The following is an 18,492-nucleotide window of genomic DNA, read 5'->3' as shown; positions in this document are numbered from 1 at the left end:
TCCAATCCAAAAAAATGTTGTCCAATCTGAAAATTGATGTCCAATCCAAAACAATGTTGTCCAAACCAAAACAATGTTGTCCAATCCAAAAATTGTTGTCCAAACCAAAAAAATGTTGTCCAATCCAAAACAATGTTGTCCAATCCAAAAAAATGTTGTCCAATCCAAAAAAATGTTGTCCAATCCAAAAATTGATGTCCAATCCAAAACAATGTTGTGCAAACCAAAACAATGTTGTCCAATTCAAAATAATGTTGTCCAACAATTATCATTGTCCAACAATAAACAATGTTTTCCAACAATAAACATTGTCCAACAATAAACAATGTTGTTCAAAAATCAACAATGTTGTCCAATAATCAACAATGTTGTCAACAGTAAACAATGTTGTAATGATTGAGAAAGAATAATAGTAAGTTGATTGGGGACTATTATATATTTCTAAATTATTACTTGCTAAATAATTATATTTTAATGATATTACCTCTCTGCTTCCTGTGTCGACTTGCTTGTTGAAATCGTGGTTCGCGTTCAAGATGTAATATGAGGTGATCGATTTATATTTTGAAATAATTAGACCTTTTTTCTTTGAATCACAATTGTAATTTTATTTAACTTATTTTTAACACTTTTTAATATATATATTTTAATCAATTACAAACTTATTATTATGTCTTATTGTATGAACGATCTGCGTAGTCTCTTACACTCGCTTTTGACCATCCGCACAATAAGATGATAAAGACTCCCCCATCTTAGCGACTACTAGTCCCCTTATATATCTAATTCTTTTACATATAAGAGTGTGTGCGTGTGTATATGTACATATGTGTGAGTTTTATCTTATATTTAAAGCTATCAATTATTATAATTATTATAAATATGTTATTACTATAATTATTATATATTATTGTATTTTATTGAATATTATTTATCATACAATTAAAAATTTAAGATATATGATGGCTAAGTGCACATCATTACATCCACCCTAGCCTTTTTTTTGATGCGTCCTCGCATAAGAATGTAAGCATATCATATAAAACTAAATTAGTAGAAAAAATTTATACAGTGAAGATTACAAATTATATACTGTAATTTTTTTTTTTTTTTTTTTTTTTTTTTTATTACATTTAGAACATTAATATAACTTATATTAATATTATATGAGTTAATATGAAATTATGATAATAATAAAAATTATAATTGTAGTTATTGTAATTATATATATATATATATACAAGATAAAATGGTACTATATTAATATTACAAATGACAATGCATACATGTTTTCAAAATAATAATGAATATACAATATAACTAGGAAATAATTACATTTTTTTATATTGTGACCTGGTAATTATGTTCAATGTTGACTATATTTTTTTTTTTTTTTTTTTTTTTTTTTTTGAAATTATATTGCATATGACTGTTAAATTGGATTTTGAAATATTTTAATATGTATTCATATAGATAATTTTCTGATATTTGGGTATAAACTTTTTTGCTTTGAGTTTGTGATTGATTTATTGACTTTGTCTCGTGAGTTGGGATTTCGATTTAAAGTCAGTAGTGGTTGATTTTGTTGCTTTTTCTGTTGTTGTTGTTGATTTTGATTTGCGTTGTGCATAATGAAATGAGTAATGCTTGTAAATACTCCTGCTACTAATTTTATGCTTAATCCAAAAGTTTGGTATAAAAGAGAAATGTTAAGTCCTGTGTTAATGCAGGTTAGAATTATTTTCCATATAAAGAATATTACTAATAATCCGGAAATAAATTCACCAAAAATGGTAAACCACCCCCACATTTTTCTTAGTTTATTGTCAACCATATTACTAATGGTGTTTTCGTCAATTAACGTGTTTAGATTTATCCTGTGATCCATTATTGTGAAACCCATGGTTTGTCTTGCTAAATTTTTTTGCGATGCTTCTATTTCTTGAGGTAGTATTAAATATTGTTGAAAATTTTTCATAGTGTCATAATTATAAATTCCTGCTGTCATTAGATTTTCCATACTTTTGTATGTCCATGTCCATTTCGTGGAAGGCTTAAGAGTCTGTGGTTTTTTTATTTCTCTAATATTTTGCGATGTAGTATACCATTCTCCATCAAGTAAAAATGCAGGTGGTAAAAAGTGATTACAATCTAATTCTGTGCCAAATTTTTGTAGGGTTCTTGTTTTAGGAGCCATGAAGTATGATTTATTATTGTAAATAACTGGTAATTCATCATAACATATTGCATTTTTTTTTGATGATATTTCCACTTCTACTGGTTTACATTTTAGTAGATAAATGATTTCCCCAGCCTTTAATGCCGTATAACCGGGTCCTTCGCCCATATGGTATGCGAATTCGGATAAACTGTATGTGGCTAATGATAGTTTGTGTAACAGCACTTTACGTTCTAATTCGCATTGTTTTTGTATTAGATCTGTGTATAAAGTTGTTATCGATGCTTTGAAACGGTTGTCAATGTATACCAATTTAGTATTTATATAAGCCACTAAATCTATGTTTTGTGGATGTATGTCTTTGTTTTTAAAATAATTAAAAAATAATGAATCTGTAATTATGGTTAATTGAGAATGATCAGTTTGTATAGCTGGTATATTACATATATATGTTGATCTTATGTGTTGTAACGCAAAAACGATTTGGTCCGATTCCACTAGGTATGTTCGAGTGGTTTTGTCATTGTTCGAAGTTATTAATGAAACAGGTCCGTCATATAAAATAATGAACTCATGAGTTTCACAATCATAAGTATTTGCGTTCCACACTACCTCTCCTTTATAAATATCCAAACCGTATTGGTCGGATAATTTTAAGGTTGAACCAGTTGGGAGAGTTAACGTATTTTGTTTGTGGTTTACTATGGCTAATCCTTCGGTAAGAGTGATTTTATAATTAGCTTGAACTATAACCTCTTGCCATGTGCCTTTCTCAGATGAAAATGTAGAGCCTTTGCAGTTACCATGTCTATCTACAAAACCGGCTACTGTAACGGATGATAATATAGTCTCGTTAACTTTTAAACCTGTAATTATTCCTCCGTTTGGTAGATGGTATGTTAGTCTCTGGTGTAATTCAGAGCACCGGGCACTGCCTAATTCAGTTATTTCTGTAAAAAAACCATTTTCTACCATTTGGGCATCTTCTAGAATTGAACACCTACTTATAAAATAGTTTATTATTATTGAGCATGTTTTATAAGGTATTTGGTAGGTATCTGTTTTTTGTAGAAGTTGAATTCGTTGAATTGATTGGGTGTGGATTTCTGATGGTGGTTCACATGGCTCCACAGACAAGCTATTAAATGCTGTTATGTTGAGCTTGGGTCCATTACAGTCATATGCAATAAATCCATGTACCATGTGTAATTGTAAGACGATGAGGAGAGGTGTGAAGTTCATTATGAATATGTTGAAAGTTAACTAGCTATAGTATGCTTGTCTTACAATCTTATAAATGTATAATATAAAATACAATGGCTGCTAAAACAAACATAATATAATGTAAATAGTTTTAAAGTTAAAACTAATATTATTATTATTTATTTTATTATTAACCCCTTTTCTTTTTGTGTAATAATTATTTATTATTTCTGCGTTTTCTTCTTTTTTTTTTTATATTATTCAAATCATGTTTTTATTTAATTATAATATGATTATTAAATTGTTCTGTATAATTGTATGATCTTATTATTTATAATTTATTTGTTATATATTTATTTAAAAAGATTAGTTTATTTTTTTTGTTAAATAATATCTGATATTTAATTTATTATTATTTATTCGTGATAATTAATTATTAATGTTTTCTCTTGAGTGATATGGTTTAAGACGCCTAACGTGGATTATATCTTCAGTTACTTTATTATCTAAAATAAGTTCGACTTTATAATTTAGGTCATTGATTTTTTCTAAGATTTTAAAAGGACCTCTATATTTTGGACCTAATTTTGGAGATTTCCCTACTTCTGAAAATGGAAATTTAATAAGAACTAAATTTCCCGGATTAAAGCTTATTATTTGATGTGATTTGTCGTGATATTTTTTTTGGTTTTGTTGAGCTATTGAAACTATACTGGGGATTTTATTACGTATTTCATTTAATTCAATTAATGACTTTTTTATATCGTATGGTAGATTATCTGGAATTAATTTATTGTCAATTGGAAAGTATGGTTCGAAACCATGCATTAAATAAAAAGGACTATATTTTGTACTAGTTTGTGGGGTAGCGTTATAACTTAGTGTTACGTATGGTAAATAGTATGACCATCTAGATTGATTATTATTTTCTATGTAATTTTTCAGTGAAGTAGAAAGCACACCATTAATTTTTTCGACCAGCCCCTGTGATTGGGGGGAGTAACTTGTAGATAAAACTTGTTTTATACCTAAATTGTTACATATATCTTCCACGAGTTTATTTTTGAAATGAGTACCTCTATCGGAAGAAAATATTTTAAAACATCCCCAATGGGATATTATTTGAATCATAAATTTAACTGTCGATTCGGCAGAAGCTGAAGCGACAGCTTTGGTAAATATGAACTTAGTATTATTACATGCGGCCACTAATATGTATTTTTTTTTATTACTAGTGGTTAAAGGACCTAAATAATCAAATGTTACTCTGTCTAATGGTCTATTTGATAATTGTATAGGTTGTAATTGACCTATTGGTTTGCCTTCTGATTTTTTATTTATTTGGCACTTATGGCACGTTTTTATAAAATTAGTGGTGTCTTTAACCAAATTTTCCCAATAATATTTATTTTGTATTTTATGAATTGTTCTTGTTATACCGGTATGACCTCCCGTAGGTGATTCGTGATATGATTTTAATATATTATTAATTAAAGATTTTGGAATTACTAAAATTGGTACGAAATTTTTAGGAGGGGTAAATTGTTTGTAGTATAAGATTGCATTTAATAGTGTAAATCTTCGCGTTTTTCTTTTAATATTTTTAGGAATATTTTTATTATTTGGTTCAATTATTGCTTTAATTATATCAGAGCAGAATTTGTCTTTAGCTTGTTCATTTTTTATATTATCTGAATCTAGATTTATTTCTGTATGTTCATCTTGAACTATATCAATTTTATTAATTGCATTCCTAGATAAAGCATCTGCAATTACATTTTCTTTACCTTTTTTGTAAACTATATCAAAATCAAAATCTAATAATTTGAGCGTTAGTCTGGCTATTCGAGCGGAAGGGATTTTTAAATTTCTATAATATTGAAGGCTTATATTGTCGCAGAAAACAGTAAAATGTCTTCCCCATAAATATTCTCGGAAGTAAATTATTCCAAAACATAAGCCTAAAAGTTCTAGGGTGGTTGAAGAATATGTTTTTTCATTAGCCAATAACTTACGCGATGCATAGCCTATTGGATGTAATATATTATTATCATCGGGTTGTTCAATATAGGCTCCTAATCCTGTTATTGAAGCATCTGTTGTTAGAAAAACATGTTTATCGTCATCAAAGTGTTTTAAAAGTGGTTCAGAGATTAAATAATTTTTTAATTTTTTAAAAGATTCTTCATGTTCTACTTTCCAGTCTATTTTTTTATTATCTCCTTTTATAAGTTCAGTGAGGGGGTGTGCTATTTTTGCAAAATCTTTTACGTGTTTTCTGTAATATGAGCACATTCCTATAAATGACCTAACTTCTTTTTGAGTTGTTGGTTGTTTGAACTCAGTTATTGCTTTTGTATTTTTATCCATCGGTTTAATACCTTCACGAGTTATTATATGGCCAAGTAATTCAATTTTGTTATTAAAAAAGAAACATTTACTTGTTTTAAGAGAAAAATTTAATTTATCCATTATTAATAAAGCATTATTTAAATTGTTTAAGGCTTGTTCAAAGTCTTTGCCATAAGATGCTAAGTCATCAATGTATATTATGAGAGATTTATATAATAATTCTGAAAAAGCTTCATTCAGTTTTCTCTGAAAGATACTTGAGCTAATTTTTAGGCCTTGTGGGATTCTAGTAAACGTGAATAGTCCATGACAAGATGTAAATGCAAGTTTATATTGGTCTTCTTCTTTTACAGGTAATTGAAAAAAACCACTATTAAGGTCAAGAGATGAAAAATATTTTGATCCTTCTAGAGATCTTAATAAATCTGTAGTTCTAGGTAAAGGATATTGATCTGTTTCGATTCTATCATTCAATTCTTTATATGAAACTACAAGTCTATAAGATCCTTTTTCTTTTTTTTTTACTAAAAAGGCTGGAGCTGCAAATTTTGATATTATTGGGCGAATAATATTTGCATCGAGTAATTTGTCTAATTGTATTTTTAATTCTTCTCGTTGTTGTGGAGATACTCTGTGTGGCGCATTAAATTTAGGGTCCGTATAATTTGGTTTCAATTTTATTTCGCAAGGATCTACGTTAGCACATTTTATGTGTGAAGTGTCTGTTGTAAAGAGATGAATGAATTTTTTTAATAACTCAACTACTTTTTTATGTTGATATTTATCGAGATGTTGAGATATATTTATTATAGTTCCTTCACTATCCATAAGTATTTCTTTGTCATCGGAATTATTCGAAATTGTGTTTGATATTTTTGTATTAGTAATTACTGGTTCAATGTTATCATTATTATTAAGAGGTTTTTTTATATCTATAGACTCGTTTGGAATTGTATTATCAATATGTTTTTTTTTTATGCTATTTATTAAATGTTCTAAAGGCGGTATATCATTAATGATAATGTAATTAGATGGTATTTTATTTGACATTTTATCTGCTCTTGTTCCCGGAATCCAATGCGTGTTTTTATCAACACTATATAAAACGATTATGGACCTATTATTATAATTCTTATTTTGATAGATAATTGCCGTTTTATTAGTGTCATTGTAAATATAAGTATCGTGATTATAATAATCAGAGATTGCGGCTAGTTCGTCATCAGACATCCAATAATTAGGCAGCTGTGTAACATTCAATAATTGTAAGATATCTGCTATGGAAGTAATTTTATTTAATTTGTTGTCGTTTAAAGCATTGCATACAGCATAAATGCCACAGTTTCCATCTCCCGCGACATTTTCTCCTGGTTTATAATTTACAAATACTGATTTTATTTTATTATTATCTTTTGTATTATTAATGTCTATATTATAATCATAATCTATTTTTTTTAATTCACTTATGTTACTCATATTTTTATCATTACTTTTAGTATTTTTAAGGTTATTGATGGGTGATTTAATTTTATTATTGGAATTATCGTTAATATTATTTAATTGTTTTAATGTTTTATAAAAATAGTAATTCTTATGTATTAAATTTATGACATTTTGATGTTCTTGAGTTTTCCAATTATTCGTTATGTGTGTTTTATCTTTATGACAAATGAGAAGATTGATATTTGTGTTAAGAAATTCTGTAAAAATTGTTTGTTTGATAATTGTCCAATTACATTTGTCTATACCTGAGGCAATTGTAGGGATAGCAATTTTGAAATCGTGTAATTTTTGCATTGATTTTTTTAAGTTTTGTATAGTAAGCTTTATGTTATTATACTTAGGTTTATGAAAATATTTTTGCTTTGTTACTAGGTGATAAATTATTTTATTTCCGATTTTTATTGGAATTGCGTCGCCTATTTGTGGGTTTAGCTTTTCAAGTTGAGGCGTTGTGTTTCCAAATTTTGTTTTTATGCGAGAAGCTATTCCTTTAGACATTTTTAAATCTGCAGATATGCAATGGGCAATCGAGTAGTCAGAATCTACAAGAAATATATCAGCAATTTCCTCTTTAATATTATTAATATTTGTATTAGATAGATTAGTGTAAGTTTGTATTGTAATTGAATCATTTAATAATAAAGTATTATTATGAAAATTTATAATAGCCTTATTTTTGTGTAGAAAATTATTTCCTATTATTATATGGCATGTTAAATTTTTGACAATAAATACCGATGTTTCAAAATCCTGAGAATCGATTTTTAGTTTAATCACTGTAGATCCATATACAGTTAAATGGTTGTTATTTGGGCCTGATAGAATTATGTTTTCTTTAATTATTTTATTTTCAGGGGGAACAAGCGTGTGTCTAATACAACAAATATTGGCTCCTGTATCAATAGTTATTGGTACATCAATATTATTAAGTTTAGCACGAATAAATAAAGGTTCAGAAATATGATTAATTTTGTAAGTAGTTGCTGGTTTTTTAACTGACAATGAAGGGTAACAGCGAGTGTCAGAAAAACTGTTTGACCTATTTATTAGTTTTTTTGAATTGAAAATTTTCTACAAGTTATTGCTGAATGTCCTATCATATCACATAATTGACAATTAATCGGGTTTTTTTTTAATCGACAATTTTCTGTGAAATGATTATTTCTATTACAAATTGTACATTGTATTTTGTTGTTATTTTTTGATGTATTTTTGTTTTTAAAATAGCAAAATTCTGTGATATGATTGTTTTTAGAGCATATTTCACATTTTTTTGTATTTATTTTATTGTTTGAAAAAGATTGGCGATTATTTTTAAAATTATTGTACATATTAGAATTGTTATTTTGAACTTGAGGGTTTATAATATTTTCTATGTCGGTTTTAAATTTATTGTTGTTTTCATTAAGCAGATTTATTTTTTCATTTATTTCGTTTGAGATTTGATTTAGTTTATGAGTGATTATATCAGTTTTTATTTCGGAAGGAGATTGATTTATTTCGCCCGTTACCATAAATTCTACCATTTCATATTTTCTTATATTGTCTTTTAATAATTTTAGTGTTGAATTATCTAATATTCCAATGTATCTAGTAATATTTGGTTTAAGACCGTTCATTATATGTCTAGTTATTTCTTGTTGAGCCATTTCAGAATCTATACGTCTACAAAGTGATTCGATTTCATTAATGAATGTCATAGGTAGTTCATCATCTAATTGCTTTCTTTTTTCGAGTAATAATCGAAGCATATCTTTATGAGCAATGTGTTCGAATTCATTTCGAAGTTGTTTTTCTAAATCAGCCCATTTATTGAAATTTTGATTTTCGATGTTTTCATAAAAAGTTAGTGCTGGGCCCTCTAAAAATGCAGGTATGAATTGTAATTTTTCTTGTTCGGACCAGCCATTAATGGAAGCTGCTCTTTGATATTTTTTTAAAAATGCATCTATACTATCAGATGAAGAATCGGAAAATATGTCAGGTTTGAAATAAAGTTTTTTACTCTCCATTTTGTTCGTTTTGGTTTGATAATTTTCATTTATTGTCACAAAATCGTCCGGGCAAGATTCACCGTTTAAATATTTTAATAATCTATTCTTAAGTTCTGCAACTGTTCCTACACTATTTAAATTTCTTTTATTTAATTCTAAAATTAATTGAGGTTTATTAACTTTGTTTATTTCATTTGGCAGTGAAATAAAAATTGGTTCTTCTATTTCATTTTCCTGATTATTATTATTTTGTGACATTTGTTTAAAAAAATATGTTCGTTTTATTTGTAATTTAATATTTGTATTATTATTTCGGGGATTTTTAAACGCGGTAAGAGCCACTAGTTGGGCGCCACTTTGTAATGATTGAGAAAGAATAATAGTAAGTTGATTGGGGACTATTATATATTTCTAAATTATTACTTGCTAAATAATTATATTTTAATGATATTACCTCTCTGCTTCCTGTGTCGACTTGCTTGTTGAAATCGTGGTTCGCGTTCAAGATGTAATATGAGGTGATCGATTTATATTTTGAAATAATTAGACCTTTTTTCTTTGAATCACAATTGTAATTTTATTTAACTTATTTTTAACACTTTTAATATATATATTTTAATCAATTACAAACTTATTATTATGTCTTATTGTATGAACGATCTGCGTAGTCTCTTACACTCGCTTTTGACCATCCGCACAATAAGATGATAAAGACTCCCCCATCTTAGCGACTACTAGTCCCCTTATATATCTAATTCTTTTACATATAAGAGTGTGTGCGTGTGTATATGTACATATGTGTGAGTTTTATCTTATATTTAAAGCTATCAATTATTATAATTATTATAAATATGTTATTACTATAATTATTATATATTATTGTATTTTATTGAATATTACTTATCATACAATTAAAAATTTAAGATATATGATGGCTAAGTGCACATCATTACAATGTTTTCCAACAATAAACAATGTTGTCATCAATTAACAATGTTGACAACAATAAACAATGTTGTTCAACAATAAACAATGTAGTCATCAATAAACAATGTTGACAACAATAAACAATGTTGTCCAACAATAATCATTGTCCAACAATAAACAATGTTGTCTAAATATAAACAATGTTGTTCAACAATAAACAATGTTGTCCAACAATAAACAATGTCCAACAATAAACAATGTTGTCCAACAATAAACAATGTTGCCCAACAATAAACAATGTTGTCAACAATAAACAATGTTGTTCAACAATAAACAATGTTGTCCAACAATAAACAATGTTGTCCAACCCAAAACAATGTTGTCCAATCCAAAAAATGTTGTCCAATCCAAAAATTGATGTCCAATCCAAAACAATGTTGTGCAAACCAAAACAATGTTGTCCAATCCAAAAAAATGTTGTCCAATCCAAAAATTGATGTCCAATCCAAAACAATGTTGTCCAACAATAATCATTGTCCAACAATAAACAATGTTGTCAACAATAAACAATGTTGTCAACAATAAACAATGTTGTCAACAATAAATAATGTTGTCCAACAATAAACAATGTCCAACAATAAACAATGTTGTCATCAATAAACAATGTTGTCCAACAATAAACAATGTTGTTCAACAATAAACAATGTTGTCCAACAATAAACAATGTTGTTCAAAAATCAACAACGTTGTCCAACAATAAAAAATGTTGTCCAATCTGAAGCATTGTTGTCCAACAATAAACAATGTTGTCTAAAAATGAACAATGTTGTCTAAAAATTAACAATGTCCAACAATAAACAATGTTGTCATCAATAAACAATGTTGTCCAACAATAAACAATGTTGTTCAACAATAAACAATGTTGTCCAACAATAAACAATGTTGTCCAACAATAAACAATGTTGTCATCAATAAACAATGTTGTCCAACAATAATCATTGTCCAACAATAAACATTGTCCAACAATAAACAATGTTGTTCAAAAATCAACAATGTTGTCCAATAATCAACAATGTTGTCAACAGTAAACAATGTTTTCCAACAATAAACAAAGTTGTCATCAATAAACAATGTTGTTCAACAATAAACAATGTTGCCCAACAATAAACAATGTTGTCAACAATAAACAATGTTGTTCAACAATAAACAATGTTGTCCAACAATAAACAATGTCCAACAATAAACAATGTTGTCCAACCCAAAACAATGTTGTCCAATCCAAAAATGTTGTCCAATCCAAAAATTGATGTTCAATCCAAAACAATGTTGTGCAAACCAAAACAATGTTGTCCAATCCAAAACAATGTGGTCCAATCCAAAACAATGTTGTCCAATCCAAAAATTGATGTCCAATCCAAAACAATGTTGTCCAATCCAAAACAATGTTGTCCAATCCGAAAATTGATGTCCAATCCGAAAATTGATGTCCAATCTGAAAAATCTGTCCAATCCAAAACAATGTTGTCCAATCTGAAAAATGTTGTCCATTCCAAAACAATGTTGTCCAAACCAAAAAAATGTTGTCCAATCTGAAAATTGATGTCCAATCCAAAACAATGTTGTCCAATCCAAAAATGTATGTCCAATCCAAAACAATGTTGTCCAATCCAAAAAAATGTTGTCCAATCCAAAAATTGATGTCCAATCCAAAACAATGTTGTGCAAACCAAAACAATGTTGTCCAATCCAAAATAATGTGGTCCAATCCAAAACAATTTTGTCCAAACCAAAAAAATGTTGTCCAATCCGAAAATTGATGTCCAATCCAAAACAATGTTGTCCAATCCAAAAATTGATGTCCAATCCAAAAAAATGTTGTCCATTCTGAATATTGATGTCCAATCCTAAACAATGTTGTCCAATCTGAAAATTGATGTCCAATCCAAAACAATGTTGTCCAATCCAAAAAAATGTTGTCCAATCTGAAAATTGATGTCCAATCCAAAACAATGTTGTCCAATCCAAAAAAATGTTGTCCAATCTGAAAATTGATGTCCAATCCAAAACAATGTATGTCCAATCCAAAAAAATGTTGTCCAATCTGAAAATTGATGTCCAATCCAAAACAATGTTGTCCAAACCAAAACAATGTTTTCCAATCCAAAAATTGTTGTCCAAACCAAAAAAATGTTGTCCAATCCAAAACAATGTTGTCCAATCCAAAAAAATGTTGTCCAATCCAAAAAAATCTTGTCCAATCCAAAAATTGATGTCCAATCCAAAACAATGTTGTGCAAACCAAAACAATGTTGTCCAATCCAAAATAATGTTGTCCAACAATTATCATTGTCCAACAATAAACAATGTTGTCTAAATATAAACAATGTTGTTCAACAATAAACAATGTTGTCCAACAATAAACAATGTCCAACAATAAACAATGTTGTCCAACAATAAACAATGTTGCCCAACAATAAACAATGTTGTCAACAATAAACAATGTTGTTCAACAATAAACAATGTTGTCCAACAATAAACAATGTTGTCCAACCCAAAACAATGTTGTCCAATCCAAAAAAATGTTGTCCAATCCAAAAATTGATGTCCAATCCAAAACAATGTTGTCCAACAATAATCATTGTCCAACAATAAACAATGTTGTCAACAATAAACAATGTTGTCCAACAATAAACAATGTTGTCATCAATAAACAATGTTGTCCAACAATCAACAATGTTGTTCAACAATAAACAATGTTGTCCAACAATAAACAATGTTGTCATCAATAAACAATGTTGTCCAACAATAATCATTGTCCAACAATAAACAATGTCCAACAATAAACAATGTTGTTCAAAAATCAACAATATTCTCCAAAAATCAACATTGTTGTATAACAATAAACAATGTTGTCCAAACCAAAACAATGTTGTCCAATCGAAAAAAATGTTGTCCAATCTGAAAATTGATGTCCAATCCAAAACAATGTATGTCCAATCCAAAAAAATGTTGTCCAATCTGAAAATTGATGTCCAATCCAAAACAATGTTGTCCAAACCAAAACAATGTTGTCCAATCCAAAAATTGTTGTCCAAACCAAAAAAATGTTGTCCAATCCAAAACAATGTTGTCCAATCCAAAAAAATGTTGTCCAATCCAAAAAAATGTTGTCCAATCTAAACAATGTTGAGCAATCCAAAAATTGATGTCCAATCCAAAACAATGTTGTCCAATCCAAAAATTGATGTCCAATCTGAAAATTGATGTCCAATCCAAAACAATGTTGTCCAATCCAAAAATTGATGTCCAATCCAAAAATTGTTGTCCAAACCAAAAAAATGTTGTCCAATCCAAAACAATGTTGTCCAATCCAAAGAAATGTTGTCCAATCCAAAAAAATGTTGTCCAATCCAAAAATTGATGTCCAATCCAAAACAATGTTGTGCAAACCAAAACAATGTTGTCCAATCCAAAATAATGTTGTCCAATCTAAACAATGTTGAGCAATCCAAAAATTGATGTTCAATCCAAAACAATGTTGTCCAATCCAAAAATTGATGTCCAATCCAAAAAAATGTTGTCCATTCTGAATATTGATGTCCAATCCAAAACAATGTTGTCAAATCCAAAAAAATGTTGTCCTATCTGAAAATTGATGTCCAATCCAAAACAATGTTGTCCAATCCAAAAAAATGTTGTCCAATCTGAAAATTGATGTCCAATCCAAAACAATGTTGTCCAATCCAAAAATTGATGTCCAATCCAAAACAATTTTGTCCAAACCAAAAAAATGTTGTCCAATCCGAAAATTGATGTCCAATCCAAAACAATGTTGTCCAATCCAAAAATTGATGTCCAACCCAAAACAATGTTGTCCAATCCAAAAATGTATGTCCAATCCAAAAAAATGTTGTCCAATCTGAAAATTGATGTCCAATCCAAAACAATGTTGTCCAAACCAAAACAATGTTGTCCAATCCAAAAATTGTTGTCCAAACCAAAAAAATGTTGTCCAATCCAAAACAATGTTGTCCAATCCAAAAAAATGTTGTCCAATCCAAAAAAATGTTGTCCAATCCAAAAATTGATGTCCAATCCAAAACAATGTTGTGCAAACCAAAACAATGTTGTCCAATCCAAAATAATGTTGTCCAATCTAAACAATGTTGAGCAATCCAAAAATTGATGTCCAATCCAAAACAATGTTGTCCAATCCAAATATTGATGTCCAATCTGAAAATTGATGTCCAATCCAAAACAATGTTGTCCAATCCAAAAATTGATGTCCAATCCAAAAATTGATGTCCAATCCAAAACAATGTTGTTCAATCCAAAAAAATGTTGTCCAATCCAAAAAAATGTTGTCCAATCCAAAAATTGATGTCCAATCCAAAACAATGTTGTGCAAACCAAAACAATGTTGTCCAATCTAAACAATGTTGAGCAATCCAAAAATTGATGTCCAATCCAAAACAATGTTGTCCAATCCAAAAATTGATGTCCAATCCAAAAAAATGTTGTCCATTCTGAATATTGATGTCCAATCCAAAACAATGTTGTCCAATCCAAAACAATGTTGTCCAATCCAAAACAATGTTGTCCAATCCAAAAATTGATGTCCAATCCAAAACAATTTTGTCCAATCTGAAAATTGTTGTCCAAACCAAAAAAATGTTATCCAATCTAAACAATGTTGTGCAAACCAAAACAATGTTGTCCAATCCAAAATAATGTGGTCCAATCCAAAACAATTTTGTCCAAACCAAAAAAATGTTGTCCAATCCGAAAATTGATGTCCAATCCAAAACAATGTTGTCCAATCCAAAAATTGATGTCCAATCCAAAAAAATGTTGTCCATTCTGAATATTGATGTCCAATCCTAAACAATGTTGTCCAATCTGAAAATTGATGTCCAATCCAAAACAATGTTGTCCAATCCAAAAAAATGTTGTCCAATCTGAAAATTGATGTCCAATCCAAAACAATGTTGTCCAATCCAAAAAAATGTTGTCCAATCTGAAAATTGATGTCCAATCCAAAACAATGTATGTCCAATCCAAAAAAATGTTGTCCAATCTGAAAATTGATGTCCAATCCAAAACAATGTTGTCCAAACCAAAACAATGTTTTCCAATCCAAAACAATGTTGTCCAATCCAAAAAAATGTTGTCCAATCCAAAAAAATCTTGTCCAATCCAAAAATTGATGTCCAATCCAAAAAAATCTTGTCCAATCCAAAAATTGATGTCCAATCCAAAACAATGTTGTGCAAACCAAAACAATGTTGTCCAATCCAAAATAATGTTGTCCAACAATTATCATTGTCCAACAATAAACAATGTTGTCTAAATATAAACAATGTTGTTCAACAATAAACAATGTTGTCCAACAATAAACAATGTCCAACAATAAACAATGTTGTCCAACAATAAACAATGTTGTCCAACCCAAAACAATGTTGTCCAATCCAAAAAAATGTTGTCCAATCCAAAAATTGATGTCCAATCCAAAACAATGTTGTCCAACAATAATCATTGTCCAACAATAAACAATGTTGTCAACAATAAACAATGTTGTCAACAATAAACAATGTTGTCCAACAATAAACAATGTTGTCCAACAATAAACAATGTCCAACAATAAACAATGTTGTCATCAATAAACAATGTTGTCCAACAATCAACAATGTTGTTCAACAATAAACAATGTTGTCCAACAATAAACAATGTTGTCCAACAATAAACAATGTTGTCATCAATAAACAATGTTGTCCAACAATAATCATTGTCCAACAATAAACAATGTCCCACAATAAACAATGTTGTTCAAAAATCAACAATATTCTCCAAAAATCAACATTGTTGTATAACAATAAACAATGTTGTCCAAACCAAAACAATGTTGTCCAATCCAAAAAAATGTTGTCCAATCTGAAAATTGATGTCCAATCCAAAACAATGTTGTCCAATCCAAAAATTGTTGTCCAAACCAAAAAAATGTTGTCCAATCCAAAACAATGTTGTCCAATCCAAAGAAATGTTGTCCAATCCAAAAAATGTTGTCCAATCCAAAACAATGTTGTCCAATCCAAAATAATGTTGTCCAATCTAAACAATGTTGAGCAATCCAAAAATTGATGTCCAATCCAAAACAATGTTGTCCAATCCAAATATTGATGTCCAATCTGAAAATTGATGTCCAATCCAAAACAATGTTGTCCAATCCAAAAATTGATGTCCAATCCAAAAATTGATGTCCAATCCAAAACAATGTTGTTCAATCCAAAAAATGTGTCCAATCCAAAAAAATGTTGTCCAATCCAAAAATTGATGTCCAATCCAAAACAATGTTGTGCAAACCAAAACAATGTTGTCCAATCTAAACAATGTTGAGCAATCCAAAAATTGATGTCCAATCCAAAACAATGTTGTCCAATCCAAAAATTGATGTCCAATCCAAAAAAATGTTGTCCATTCTGAATATTGATGTCCAATCCAAAACAATGTTGTCCAATCCAAAACAATGTTGTCCAATCCAAAACAATGTTGTCCAATCCAAAAATTGATGTCCAATCCAAAACAATTTGTCCAATCTGAAAATTGTTGTCCAAACCAAAAAAATGTTATCCAATCTAAACAATGTTGTGCAAACCAAAACAATGTGTCCAATCCAAAATAATGTGGTCCAATCCAAAACAATTTTGTCCAAACCAAAAAAATGTTGTCCAATCCGAAAATTGATGTCCAATCCAAAACAATGTTGTCCAATCCAAAAATTGATGTCCAATCCAAAAAAATGTTGTCCATTCTGAATATTGATGTCCAATCCTAAACAATGTTGTCCAATCTGAAAATTGATGTCCAATCAAAAACAATGTTGTCCAATCCAAAAAAATGTTGTCCAATCTGAAAATTGATGTCCAATCCAAACAATGTGTCCAATCCAAAAAAATGTTGTCCAATCTGAAAATTGATGTCCAATCCAAAACAATGTATGTCCAATCCAAAAAAATGTTGTCCAATCTGAAAATTGATGTCCAATCCAAAACAATGTTGTCCAAACCAAAACAATGTTTTCCAATCCAAAAATTGTGTCCAAACCAAAAAAATGTTGTCCAATCCAAAACAATGTTGTCCAATCCAAAAAAATGTTGTCCAATCCAAAAAAATCTTGTCCAATCCAAAAATTGATGTCCAATCCAAAACAATGTTGTGCAAACCAAAACAATGTTGTCCAATCCAAAATAATGTTGTCCAACAATTATCATTGTCCAACAATAAACAATGTTGTCTAAATATAAACAATGTTGTTCAACAATAAACAATGTTGTCCAACAATAAACAATGTCCAACAATAAACAATGTTGTCCAACAATAAACAATGTTGCCCAACAATAAACAATGTTGTCAACAATAAACAATGTTGTTCAACAATAAAACAATGTTGTCCAACAATAAACAATGTTGTCCAACCCAAAACAATGTTGTCCAATCCAAAAAAATGTTGTCCAATCCAAAAATTGATGTCCAATCCAAAACAATGTTGTCCAACAATAATCATTGTCCAACAATAAACAATGTTGTCAACAATAAACAATGTTGTCAACAATAAACAATGTTGTCCACAATAAACAATGTTGTCCAACAATAAACAATGTCCAACAATAAACAATGTTGTCATCAATAAACAATGTTGTCCAACAATCAACAATGTTGTTCAACAATAAACAATGTTGTCCAACAATAACAATGTTGTCCAACAATAAACATGTTGTCATCAATAAACAATGTTGTCCAACAATAATCATTGTCCAACAATAAAACAATGTCCCACAATAAACAATGTTGTTCAAAAATCAACAATATTCTCCAAAAATCAACATTGTTGTATAAACAATAAACAATGTTGTCCAAACCAAAACAATGTTGTCCAGATCCAAAAAATGTTGTCCAATCTGAAAATTGATGTCTAATCCAAAACAATGTTGTCCAATCCAAAAAATTGTTGTCCAAACAAAAAAAAATGTTGTCCAATCCAAAAAACAATGTTGTCCAATCCAAAAAATGTTGTCCAATCCAAAAAAATGTTGTCCAATCCAAAACAATGTTGTCCAATCCAAAATAATGTTGTCCAATCTAAACAATGTTGAGCAATCCAAAAATTGATGTCAATCCAAAACAATGTTGTCCAATCCAAAAATTGATGTCCAATCCAAAAAAATGTTGTCCATTCTGAATATTGATGTCCAATCCAAAAACAATGTTGTCAATCCAAAAAAATGTTGTCCAATCTGAAAATTGATGTCCAATCCAAAACAATGTTGTCCAATCCAA

At 29.0% G+C, this 18,492-nt stretch overlaps 1 protein-coding gene across 1 annotated transcript; it reads right to left on the bottom strand.

The window, feature by feature from the left end:
* Positions 1 to 1,387: 1,387 nt before the first annotated feature.
* LOC113550722 lies at positions 1,388 to 9,827 on the bottom strand. The gene is made up of 2 exons (XM_026952746.1): positions 9,686 to 9,827; positions 1,388 to 3,499 (listed from the first exon to the last, which is right to left on the bottom strand). The coding sequence occupies exon 2, from the start codon at positions 3,419 to 3,421 to the stop codon at positions 1,466 to 1,468; it is 1,956 nt and encodes a 651-aa protein (XP_026808547.1). The 5' UTR covers positions 3,422 to 3,499; positions 9,686 to 9,827; the 3' UTR covers positions 1,388 to 1,465.
* Between the last annotated feature and the right edge of the window lie 8,665 nt (positions 9,828 to 18,492).

Source organism: Rhopalosiphum maidis, chromosome 1 (genome assembly GCF_003676215.2).
Source record: "Rhopalosiphum maidis isolate BTI-1 chromosome 1, ASM367621v3, whole genome shotgun sequence".
Classification (NCBI taxonomy): domain Eukaryota; kingdom Metazoa; phylum Arthropoda; class Insecta; order Hemiptera; family Aphididae; genus Rhopalosiphum; species Rhopalosiphum maidis.
This window is presented reverse-complemented; position numbering and strand designations above follow the sequence as displayed.